At 35.7% G+C, this 12122-nt stretch overlaps 1 protein-coding gene across 1 annotated transcript; it reads right to left on the bottom strand.

Annotated features, from left to right (window-relative positions):
- Nucleotides 1–1550: 1550 nt before the first annotated feature.
- On the bottom strand, nt 1551–11991 carry LOC135694624 (uncharacterized). The gene is made up of 2 exons (XM_065213443.2): nt 11318–11991; nt 1551–5393 (listed from the first exon to the last, which is right to left on the bottom strand). The coding sequence occupies exon 2, from the start codon at nt 5356–5358 to the stop codon at nt 4450–4452; it is 909 nt and encodes a 302-aa protein (XP_065069515.2). The 5' UTR covers nt 5359–5393; nt 11318–11991; the 3' UTR covers nt 1551–4449.
- Nucleotides 11992–12122: the final 131 nt, after the last annotated feature.

Here is a 12122-nt window from a genome sequence, read left to right as displayed (position 1 = left end):
GAGTGTCTGTGCACATGTCTAACACATGTAGCTATTTCTTTATGCTCTTTAAGTTATGTGACCCAAATTTTGATATTTTAAACGCTTATTGCTTTTGACGTCACAACTTTAAAGCTCTATTTAGGTCTTAAAATTCTTTAGCTAATATTTGAATAAAATACAAACTCTAAATCAAAATCTAACGCAGACACTCTAGTCTACTTTAGTTATGCATTCTATTATTTTGATAATGCGATTCAGCTAACATAGAAGTACAATAACACAATCCTGATTTTTAGTAACATAGCAACCTTAAAGGTACATAAACAAAACTTGAAAAGCAGAAAAAGATGAAATGAAGGAAAAGAATTTTTGTTAGAATGAAAGCAAGCAAATACTGATAAAATGATATGAACAATTATTCTTGATCATGAAATGCAATCATAAAACAGTGAAGGGACAGTGTCCCTTGCTTTCATATATTGCCATCAGTAATATGCTTCAATTTTCTTCCATTTTTTATTTTTATCACTTTTCATTTGAGGTCAGTTCCTCTGATTTTCCTTTGCTGCAAATGTACCACCACTTCTCTGTATTTAGTTTATAAATTTTCTAATTTTTTTTAAAACATCTAGCTGAAACTTTTCAAAATAATAAATGCGAAAATGATACATTTTTATTAAGTCAAGAGGAAGGTGAATTGGTCGAGTGTATTGACAAAAGCGTTTGAGAGATTCTGCTTCAAGAATGTGAAGATGAAAACCCATCATAAAGGAACAAGGTGGAAACCAAGAGAGGCCTGGGGGTCATATGCCCCTAACAAAGTCAATTATAAGTGTTGTACATCACCCTTTCCTTTGCAATTTTTCCACAAGAGATTTTGTATTTTAAAAGCCATATTGTTAACGTTTGCTGTCAGGCTAAGTGAAACAAAATCTGCATTCCCTATGTTTCAAATGTTGCCCTAAAAAACGCTGTATATTTCCTAATTTTTGCTTTTTCCTTAAATTGCTGATAAAGTTATGAGTTAAAACTATAGCCACGCATGTTTATTCATAGAAAAATAACTATATCTATTTGTTTAAATCCCAGTCATATTCTTCTCAAATTTGATGTTTAGCACCATTACTTGGCTAACATCTTTTTACAAATTATCGTTAAAAGACTTCTACTTTTGATTTTCATAACTTTCCTCTTGATTCTTCTTTCAAGAATATTTTTTAGATTTACAATACAGCATCAGCACATGTGCGTAACCCTGAAACCATTGCATGTGCAGTTGGATAGTTTAGGGGTAAACAGTTAGGGGGTAACTGAAAAGTTACCCCGAAATAGTCAGTCAGTATTTTTTGCTTCATTTGACGCAATCGGTCAACTTTTCACTCCAACATGGATGTCTGCTTTGTTAGCCGCAATAGAAATAATGTCATCCACATAATTAAAGGGCGTGGCTCTGTTCTAAAGAAGCTATCTTTTTTATCCTCGAGTCAAGTTTTGTAGTGCGATAGTATTGAAAAAATATCTTATTGATAATAGATAAGTTAGCTTAACACATCAAAAATTTATTTTACCAAGTCTCTGGCTGGAAATTTCACAAACTTATCACTATAACTATGGTTTCCGTGGCTCGCCTTTAAAAATTTCTATTTTTGGAAATTTTTAATTTAACAGATTAAATGGAAACTTATCCTTTTTTACCCTTGAGTAAGATAAGAAAAAGAAAGAAGCCTACATTTGCCATAAATGCAAATTTTTTTCCAGGTAGGTTTGGGATTATGTTGTTGTTTTGATATAGCAGTCTTCATGGAATGGGTGCTACCTTGATATGGACAAATTTGGTATTCCCTCCCAAAGGTGCAAAATGGTGCAGAAATTGACGAAGACCTAAATAACGGCATAAGACTCCTCTATTTCTCTAGGCGCTTCGCTGACCAACTGACGACTGTCAGCCAACTGACAAAAATGGGTTTATAATGCACCCCTATGTAATTCCAAAAGAAAACAAATAGAAGTCAATGATCAATTAATATTCTCTTACTTTTTTCAACAAATGATCAGTTTATATTCAATGTTTTCGCATTTTGATGCTGTGTTTGAGGACCGTTCTGATCTGGGACATTGTTTGCTGATTATATGTGCGCAAAAAAATTGTAACTTTTGAAAACTAGTTGATATTGGCTAAGTATGGGCTAATTATCTTGCGTATAAGACGGCTTCTTGAACTAATTCAAGGTTTGTTGTGCTCGTTTTTTACAGCCTGCTGAATGAGGCTTCGATATAACTGTTGACCTTTGCATAGATCATTATCTTTGAGATGTTCGCATCGATCTGCAACCTCGCGTAACTCAAAATCAGGAGCAGTGGATGCACGAACATTTCTTATCTCATTGTCACTGGCTCAAAGCTGACAAATTCTCCAATTTCACCAAGAAAATGGTTTCTCGCTAAAAGTTTACCAAGGGAGCATTTTGTTGAGTCAATTTTTCTTAGCCCTGTTTTTTTATGTTCACTAAAGTGAACTTCAGCTACTCAGCTACGCTGTATCTTTCAGTACTGAATCCTATATTGTACAATCACCCATCCCTCTCCAGTTAGATGGTACTATGGTGATCAGTCCAAGTTCACGTTCTTACAGCTAATAAATTCTAAAAAAGGGGAGGGGGTCGACCTTCAAAACCCTTCAAGAAAGCGAATGAGTACAGAGATATAAAAGGGGTCTCAGTGATATGATTTCTACCCTTCAATTTGGGGTATTAGCTTGTTGCTGAAAAAAAAACCCAATCTGCAAAACGCACCCACGGGACACGGACCAATCACGGTACTGACTTGAACTGCAAGATTAACGTATTTGTGCAGTGATTGAAATACCTTAGAATATTGCCTGCTTCTACTATATATTTTGAGACTCTTGCTATTTTAATTGCAAATAAAAGCATTTTAGTGGGTGTTACCCCAATGGGGACCAACTCTCGACAGAAGAGCCCATTCTAATTCTAACATCAGTCATCTTTAGCATTGTCACAAACGTAGGCCTTTTGAGAAAGTTTATATTATGGTGACTGTTTGCTACTTTAGAGCTGCTGCTTATTCTCAGTGGCTGCCAGTGGTGACGCCAGCCATTCAAAGTAGGGTTGGCAAACTGGGGATAGGGAGAGGGGGGTTTCTCAGGATCACGCCCTTTAAAGAAAATGTCTTCCAATAAAATCCCCTTTTATGTACTGTTTAATAAAAACCCTGCTAGAGCAATGTAACTTATTAATCGACCACAGATTGTGACCATACAGGCCGTTCACACACATAAACAACGCCTTTTAGACATTGGGTGAAGCGTACTAATGCATATGCAAGATTTGACTTTGATTTATCGATTTTTTTTATTTGATTTTTGACCAAGATAAATAAGATCATCTAAACAAAACCTTCATTTGTAGATATGCAAACTTTTTGGGTTCTGGAGGCGTATCTCTTCGGCAGGTCTGTTACAAAATGACATATAGTTCGCATGATATTTCTTTTATTTTGCATCAATGATAGAAAAATGATAAAAAATTGTTAGCCCATGGAGGGCATAGAGGATTTTTAAATAAAGAATGCCATTAAACAACAGTTGGATAATCACTTACAAAATGCAACGCTAGACAGGATTATAACTGCATTCACATTGTGTAGATGGTAACGTACTGAAGTTTAGCTGGACACTGACCAACAAAAAACACTGATCAACTATACAGAAAACCAATTGAAAAATCCTCTTTTTGCAATGCGTGTGATAATGCCAGCGTTACAAATTTTTACAACATAACTGCCATCGTAGCAGTAGTCAAATGACTTACATACGGGGCAAACTGCTCTTTTATAAATTTCACTAGAAAATTCACAGTTATTATATTGCAATACAATTTTCAGCCTTCTGTTATCCTTTAAATATCAATTCAAAGCCTTTCTGTTAATATGATCTATTGCTTTGGCTAATTCATCATAAACTCAAACGTAAAAAGAAAGTACTCCTCTCCATGAAAATTTATTTAAAAAGACAGCAAAGGAATCTTAATTTTATCAGTTCCAAACTTCAGAATTTTAATGACTCTTATTGTAAGAAATGCTTTTGGTTGATGATCTTATGTAGGATATGACCTTCGCAGAATTGCTATCTGGTCAACATAGATTATCATCACCAGAAGAAGAGACTATAACAAAATGGTCACAATAAAATGGCCAGAATACTTCTATTTCATTGAGTTAAGGTCAGCAAGCTTAATACTACAAATACCTCTAGTTTAATTACCTTCTAAGATTACCTTCTAGATTCTTTAATACCTCTTGTTTAAGGAAACTCATATAGGACCAGAAATGAGATTCCTAAAAATATAGTGCGTTTCTTCTTTAGAGAAAAAATATAAAAATTGAAATAAATTCATTCACCGATGTGTGTCCATCAAGTTGTGATACTGAATCTACGCTTCCAGCTCCTTAGATACTATTCGGTCTGTAGGCACGAGGAGGTAAGGCAGGACACTGTTGTGTTGGAAAATGCTCTCCTTGGCCCATATGCACTGTGCTTTGATTGTAAACTGGCTGCCAAACTGGAACCAATATAGTCTGTGGCACTGAATGGTGGTAAGCAAGTGTACCTGGAACACCGAGGCTGTTCATTGGAAGGTTGATTTGATCGAAGCCTCCGTTCACTGGAACATAACTAGTAAATTCAGTTTGGTGATGTGGGAATGAAACTGAGCTTCTCATTGGAAACTGTGTTTGATAAAAACCTGGATTGACTGCACTTGGTTGAGGGTATGTGCATAAAGGGATTTGAACAGGTGGTATATGATTTGCAAACCCAGAGTTGGTGACGTAAATTGGATCGACAGGATTGCCAAGCATCAATGTGGCTGGTTGGTCAATAAGTTCAATATTTCCTATCTGAATATCACCGTTTTGTGTATTTGTCCCATTAACTGGCTCGCTGTCGGACCTTTGGTAAGAGCGTTCGGCCCTCGTTGATTTTTCATCAATGTTCTGTCCCATACTGTCTTGCAATTCTTGCCGCTCTTGCTCAAGTCTTTGCTGTTCAAGTGCCTTTCCAAATGCTAAAAGGTACTCTTTTATGTGGAACGGTGGGTGATAAAACTTGCATGTCTCCCGGGTGCATTTACCCTTCAATGAATCATAGCAAACGGTTAATTTTCTATTTTCAACGATGCATTCTTTTCTTGGATGAGCAAACCTGCATTCTGATTCTTTTCTTTTGCATTTTCCTGCTGCAAAATCTCGACAAATGTCGATTCTCAGCCACCTAGGATCCTTGACTTTTGTCCCTGGAACCGTTTTTACTCCTTTTGTCCTATGGCCTTCGTTGTTTTCACCGTCTTCTGAAGACATTTCAAATCACGTCTTAGGCCAAGTACTCATCGGGCCTAAAAGTAATCAGTGAAAATTATACAAGACTCGTAGGAAGATCTCAGCAACACAAGTAAAAAGTAGTTGGAATTGTACCGAGGATGAGAAAAATAAAGGTATCCATTTGGCCTCTATAGGGAAAGCCAATGGATCTTTGTGCTTGTGCCAGAAGGATTTCTCCTCCACAGAGGCTTCTAGGGGATCCAGTCCCAGAGAATCCTTCAAAATAGCATTTCATTACAATCTGTTAGAAAGTTTTTCAACCAACACATTTTTCTGGAAGATCAAAATATTTTACTCTGATTAACAAAAATCTCCTTCTCTTACACAATTCAAGTTTATCGCTCTTATCGTGGTTCCAATGATTGGAATTCGCTCAAAATTCATGGTTTATTGCTAACATAAGAATTTCAAAACAGTCTGATATGTGGAGTGTTATACTTGAATAAAAAATACTCATTATAATATGCATGGCATTTGATATGTATGGAAAACGATAGATGTCATAAATGTGATGTCACAAACAAATTCAAATACTGAAAAATAAAACTTGTTATGTAGATAAACAAATTCCTTACGATAATTCATAACACACTGGAGTGATGCCCTAAAACATTTAGCCTTGAGCTTTAATCATTAAGAATATATCTCAGTAAAAAGTGGAGGGGCATGGCCCCTGTCCAATCTTCGTAATAATATAACATGCATTATGATATATATGGGTCTTTATACAGTTTTAAACATACAATTATCATTACGTATATGCATTGACAGTGTTCCTTGCCCTTTAATTATTTTAAACAATTCTGGGTACTTTCATTTGAAAAGTCATTGCATTTGAATAGTTGTCTGCGTTTTAAAATATGGAAAATCTATAATAAAATGTACATAATCGCCAAAAACAAACTAATTTAAAGATAAAAAATTTACAAAAGAGTAATTCATTGTAGGGTAATATTTTGATTGAAAAATGTAGAGGTTTTGAATTGGATGACATCAAATGTTGAAAATTGTCCCGCAAATAAATGGTCCCTTTGATGAAGACATGTATGCAATCTTAGCAAGAAAGAGTAAAAAGTAAGCTTAAGACAAAGCCAAGAAAGTAAATGGAGCTCTTAAGAGTGACCTCATTATTTTAAGAATTTTTTATTTTGACCATTTCACATAAAAGAAATCTATGAAATACCTCTAAGTATGCAAAGTCAGGTAAATGTGTCAAATACCGGGTGAGATATGGCCAATAAACGATTTGAAGTTTGCTAACGGATCATTGTTATTTTGGCTCTGTTCATTAAGTTAAGAATAGAGACCAAGGTACAGAGGTTTGATTGGGAAAGAGGTCTTCTTATGGAAATGGCTTTGCTAAGCGATTTGAAAGCTCCCCTGTTTTGCTTTTCTTCCATTTTCTGTTTTTTGTCCAATAGAGTTTCCAAGTTTGACGTCATGGGAAAAAGCATTTAGGATGATTAACTATTGACCGCAAACATCCAAAAGAACGCCATAAAATTCTCCTTAAAGTGCAAAATCGCTAAAAAATGTTTGAAATTTGATTATGGCCAATAGTAAATTGGTAAGACATATGACAGTTATTTTGGTCCGCGCTCATGTTCCAATTATCTCAGTAAATTTGAAACACACTTGACTGCTTTCGTATATTTCAAAATATCTAGGTTGTGTCATTAAATTTCAATTGTTACCTTACGGAATCGTATTGAAACACTGAGCAAATTTTCTTGGGAAGAGTAAAAGTCAATATTGGTAAAACAACGGAAATTTTTGGCAAACTTCTAAGAAACAAGAAAAGAAAATTCTCTTTTTGGGGGCAGGGGCGGCGTCACGGGATGGACTGGGGCGGACATGCCCAATTCCCTTTTTGTCAATATTGATTTTTTGCTATCCAAAATTAGCGAGAAAATGGTGGGGGAGGGGGTGAGATGTGAAATTTTGACTTTCCTCTTGAAAATTAATTGATAATTAACTTCGAGTTTGCAGAGCAGATTTAAACATTGCCAAACGGTTGTCTAAAACTTCCATTTTGAAGTGTATAAAAAACATGTTTTGATAAAATGATATGCTGAAAATAAATTCGAGAATGAAACAACTCTTGAATCACTGTTTTCTTTGAAATACCTCAAAAAAGGACTTGGACAAGCCCCTCCCTGAAGCCCAGCCTATATTTCTTGTTGGATCTGCCCCTGCTTGAAAGGCCTTGAGGGTTTCAGAATAAGCTACACAAGCTAGGCAGTTTATTTTCTGTATTAATTTATTCCAAGCGTTGTGCGCATTTATTTATTTCAATTTGCGTCACATCAGATCAAAAGAAATTTGCTTCTGATGAAATTGGAACTTTCCCCTTCAAAGATGGAATGAAGTTTAGAATAAGTCTGATTCTACTGTCTGGCTAATATGATTGTGTATGTAGCAACATACATTTAGACAAATTTTTGCTATGAAACCACAGTCCTGTAAAGTCAATTTTAGATGTGCAAAACTGGGGGGGGGGGGGGTTCATTGAATAAAGTGCGAGACAGACGAAGATACGCATACACAAGTATACAAATATCCAGTAAATTTTGAAGTGAACATTGCTGTGATTTGAAACAAAACCACATTTTGCTGCTACTCTAAAGACGAGGAAACGAAGTTTATGGCAAAGTTCAAGGAACATATTATTAAGTAGGAGTCGAGAACTCAACAATCTTCACCAAAAAACAAATAGATGAGTTCATTTTGACCTTTACCGAGGACACCAAAATGGTCAAAAGTCAAAACTACATTAGAGATGCCAGTGGTAAAATCCACCACAAAGACGTAAAGAGAGGAGTAGGTAGAACTCTCTAGGACAAGTCGGAAAACGCACTTTTACTAACAGGGATCTCTAACTTTTGGTTCCTTATAGGTAGTTTCGTAATCTTGGAATCACATGACGAATTATCCTTCGCCATTATACTAGCCCTAACCTAACCATCTCAAAAGATCAATACAAAATACAACATCAATCATGCTTACAGACGTGTCCACTAACATGGTTCCCCCCGGCCCGGTGCTCCCTCACATCCCTCCCAATAGCGCTTTGAAAGATGCCAATGTACATGTCCATGAACATAACTTTGGACCCGCAGCATATGGAGGAAGTTTGAAGAAACTTTAACGGAAAATCCGTATCTTCGATAACGTGTCCTTGCACTTCTCAGAATTTTCCTATTACCCAAGAAAAACTTCCGCATGTCTTGATTCAAAAAGCTACCTCGTATCACTTCCCATTTCCTTCCAGTACGAAAACTATTTCAAGCACGCGATATGACGTAATATTTTATAATTACGCTAGACTGCATTTCAAGGTACCAATAACGTCACGTACTGGTCATTAGGGTATTCTAATGGCCAATTCTGAGTTATTCTCCAAATCTTCGAGATACGCTATAAATAGTATGGCTATTTTCAATAGATTATGGGAGTCCTAGGTTTTATTCCGTTTCAGTGGTGCATTAGGAGAGAGTGTAATGAAAACCTTTTAAATTGCAGTTATTTATCAATCAGACTATGTCAAAAATTTTTATTTCATAGTTCAACAACTATTACTCAACATCGACTAAAATATTTTTTATTTCGTGTAGTATCTATGCAGAGAAGAAATTACTAAACAATATATTTATAAGGGTTGGGCCATTTTTCGAGGGCTGAATGTTCTTTTCTTGCGATAGTTTGTGGCTCATATGTTCTTTATATTTCAATATTGATTTTCTATACGACCCTATGCTACAAATTTTTTCTAAAATCACTAAATAAGATTTTCTCATGAAATATCAAACAGCATGATGTTTAAGTTGATAAAATCTGCTCTGGTTTGTCATTATGAAATGAAATTGCTTTTTAACCACTGTTTTATGAAATTTCAAATATAAACATATTTATCCTTCCAATTTTTCAACTGAAACTTAGCAAGTTCTTAAGTTGCTTTTATTTTTTGATAAATAGAAACAAAGTGCTTTTTGCTCTATAAAATAAGAGTGTTAGTGACAAAAGGGCAAGAGAAACATAAAATTGACAATTTTATTTTGCTAAAGTCCATGAAAAATGCTCAATATCGCTTACATTTCAACTAACAGTCTTTCTCAAGTCAAATTTTCTCAAAATTACTATCTTTTTTAGGCAGCAAGAAGATTATTTCTATTTTTAATATCTAGAGAGGCATTGATATGGAAAAAACGTACTTAAAAAAAATATAAAAGAGGATTTCAACGAAGCTGCAAATATTCTTTGTAAAAAGCCACAATATTTATTGAGTTCTACACTGGATACCAAAATATTGATGTGCTTTTCTAGAAAAAGGGGAAGGGGTAAAACGTTTTTTGGAAAGACTTCAACCAAGCATTGGCGTAAAAGATTGATAAAATCGAGCCATTGATTGTGAATATATTGTACTTTTTTCATTTCTAAGTGATAATAAAATAGCAGTAGTCAATCACAGGATTGCAGTGATAACCTCAAATTTGAGCAGTGGCAATTTGAATTCTACCAAACGCTTGCAAAATATAGTGTAAAAACTGACGATGAAAATGTTATATGAACCAAACTAAGTACCTCTGTTATCCATCCAGGGGATTATACTCTCTTATAACAACCAGACAATTTCTTCTCAGGCTCGATGTATTTTGACGATTTGAGGCTTCAGTGTTCTTATTTCAAATTTGATGTTTTACAACTAGAAACCATAAATTCTTTCAAAAACCCCCAAGAAACAGTTTTGCATAAACTTTTCAGTGGCAGCCGAGAAAGTATGCTCCGATTAGCTAACATGCGAATAATATTTTCAAAATACGTTCCTTTTCCTATAATTTTTCATCTCAGGCTGGTGATATTTTTAGAATACCTTATCTTCATGGGAAATTGAGGCTTGGTGTTCTTATAAAAAAAGTGCATCGACGCTGAAAGGAGTACAATAAATTGTGCGGGCAGAATTGTTTTCAGGTGCTAAACTCGAAATTGTGTTTTTGGTTTTTTGCCTTCAACTGAGAAAATAAAACAAAAAGAGAAAAAATCCAACTTTCGTTTTCTGTCCCTAATGATTTTGAGAAAAGAAACACAACAACGAGTCGTAAGCAGGAGGCTTTAGGTATAATTTCTCAAATTCAATGAAATCTCTTGGGGATGATTAAAATCGCTGCATTAGAGAGATTTGTTTGTAAACACAGGCAACTGTGTTCTGTACTGGAAAACCTAGCTTGTTGAAATAAGATAAAATTGGCATTCTTAATGTCAAGTTTAAGATAATAAAAAATAGTATTTTGATCATGAGTCAGGGTCGGATGGGGTGAGATTCCCCTTAAAATAATTTTGTTTCAAAGATGGGAAGCTTTTTGCAATCTAGAGCACTTTTCGGCAATTATCCAAACTTTTCCGCCAATTAAGGATGGTTCACCCACTCTGTCTGCAAATAGGACCCGGATACCCCAGTTTTGTACAATATCTAGCGACAGCCCTGTCAAGAATATGTTTCTTGGGGGCTCGGGTGCATCAAAATCCCTCGCTATACCCCTCAAAATCTTTTATTTTCCTTTCGATAATAGACAGCAACTTAAAATAAATACTGAATTTGTACTGTTTCACCATCATTTTATTCCATGATTAGGCTCATATCTCGCCGGCCTTCCTTTAGGTCTCTGCAAATGTACCCGGCGCTAAGGATTTGCTCAGGTACGAGAGGGCGATAGGAATCATGGCTGCATTATCAAACCAGACATCAATCGATCACCGTTTGCTGAACAGCTTTCAGACGAAATCTTGCCTCGTTCACTATATAAAGTAAACTTTCACTTATGACCTTTAATCTTTTTACGTTTCTTCAAATCTTTCCAACGCAAGAAGGTCAAATAAAAACCAAAACACTCGACCGATGAAAGCTAACGCAACAACAACAAACATAAAGCGTAAATCTCACCTCACTAGCTTTCTTAATGTTTTCAGTTTCTATCATGCATCCACGTCTTGGAGAAACGAGTATGGAAATATTCAAGAACAATCTAGGACACAATATTTTCTGCACTCTGAATATCCACTACGTAATTCCACAACTCACATGTTTTGCAAGTGCCCCCTGTCCAGAAGATTCTCCTCGTTGAATGGGCTAACAGCTCTGGGCACCCTATGATTCAAACGTGCGTTGTGGTTGTTTTGTTCCGGGGCATTCGAGGGCAAATGACGTCAGAAGTATAAACAAAACAAGATGAAAGAGCGCGTGCAAAAAGCTTGTAGGCGTTAAATTAGGTCCAGCCAGAAAGAACGGCGGACGAATGTCTGAACATTGGGTTTTCGGAAACAAAAGAATTTGAGCTTCAGCGTTTGTTTCATTAATGTATTTTTGGAATTTATGGGTCAAATTTATGGGTAAAAACGCGGTTTCTGGGTTGAATGCTGCGTTGCATTTTGCATTTTATCGCAACTGCAGGAAATTTGTGGCAAACACGCCAATACGCACGAATACAATAGGAAAAAGTTTCCTGGAATATCCCTATACCGTTCTGTTAAGGCAAACTGGCCTGACAGAATATACAAGGCGCTGGTTACTAAAAAACAAATTCAGTGACCTACTGACAGAAAATCCTCAGTAAATGATTGCGTCCCATATAAGCAATCCTGTTTTGGGTACAAAGTCAATTCTCATTGATTCAAAGAAACTGGTGACCCGACCAGTTTCAAGGTCGGTTAGGACAGTTTTTGCCACACATCTTCAGAGTTTAAAAACA

The sequence above is a fragment of the Rhopilema esculentum genome, chromosome 8, assembly GCF_057945365.1.
Source record: "Rhopilema esculentum isolate cy_ngs chromosome 8, ASM5794536v1, whole genome shotgun sequence".
NCBI lineage: Eukaryota > Metazoa > Cnidaria > Scyphozoa > Rhizostomeae > Rhizostomatidae > Rhopilema > Rhopilema esculentum.
The sequence above is the reverse complement of the archived record's forward strand: the minus strand, read 5'-3'. Positions and strand labels throughout refer to the sequence as shown.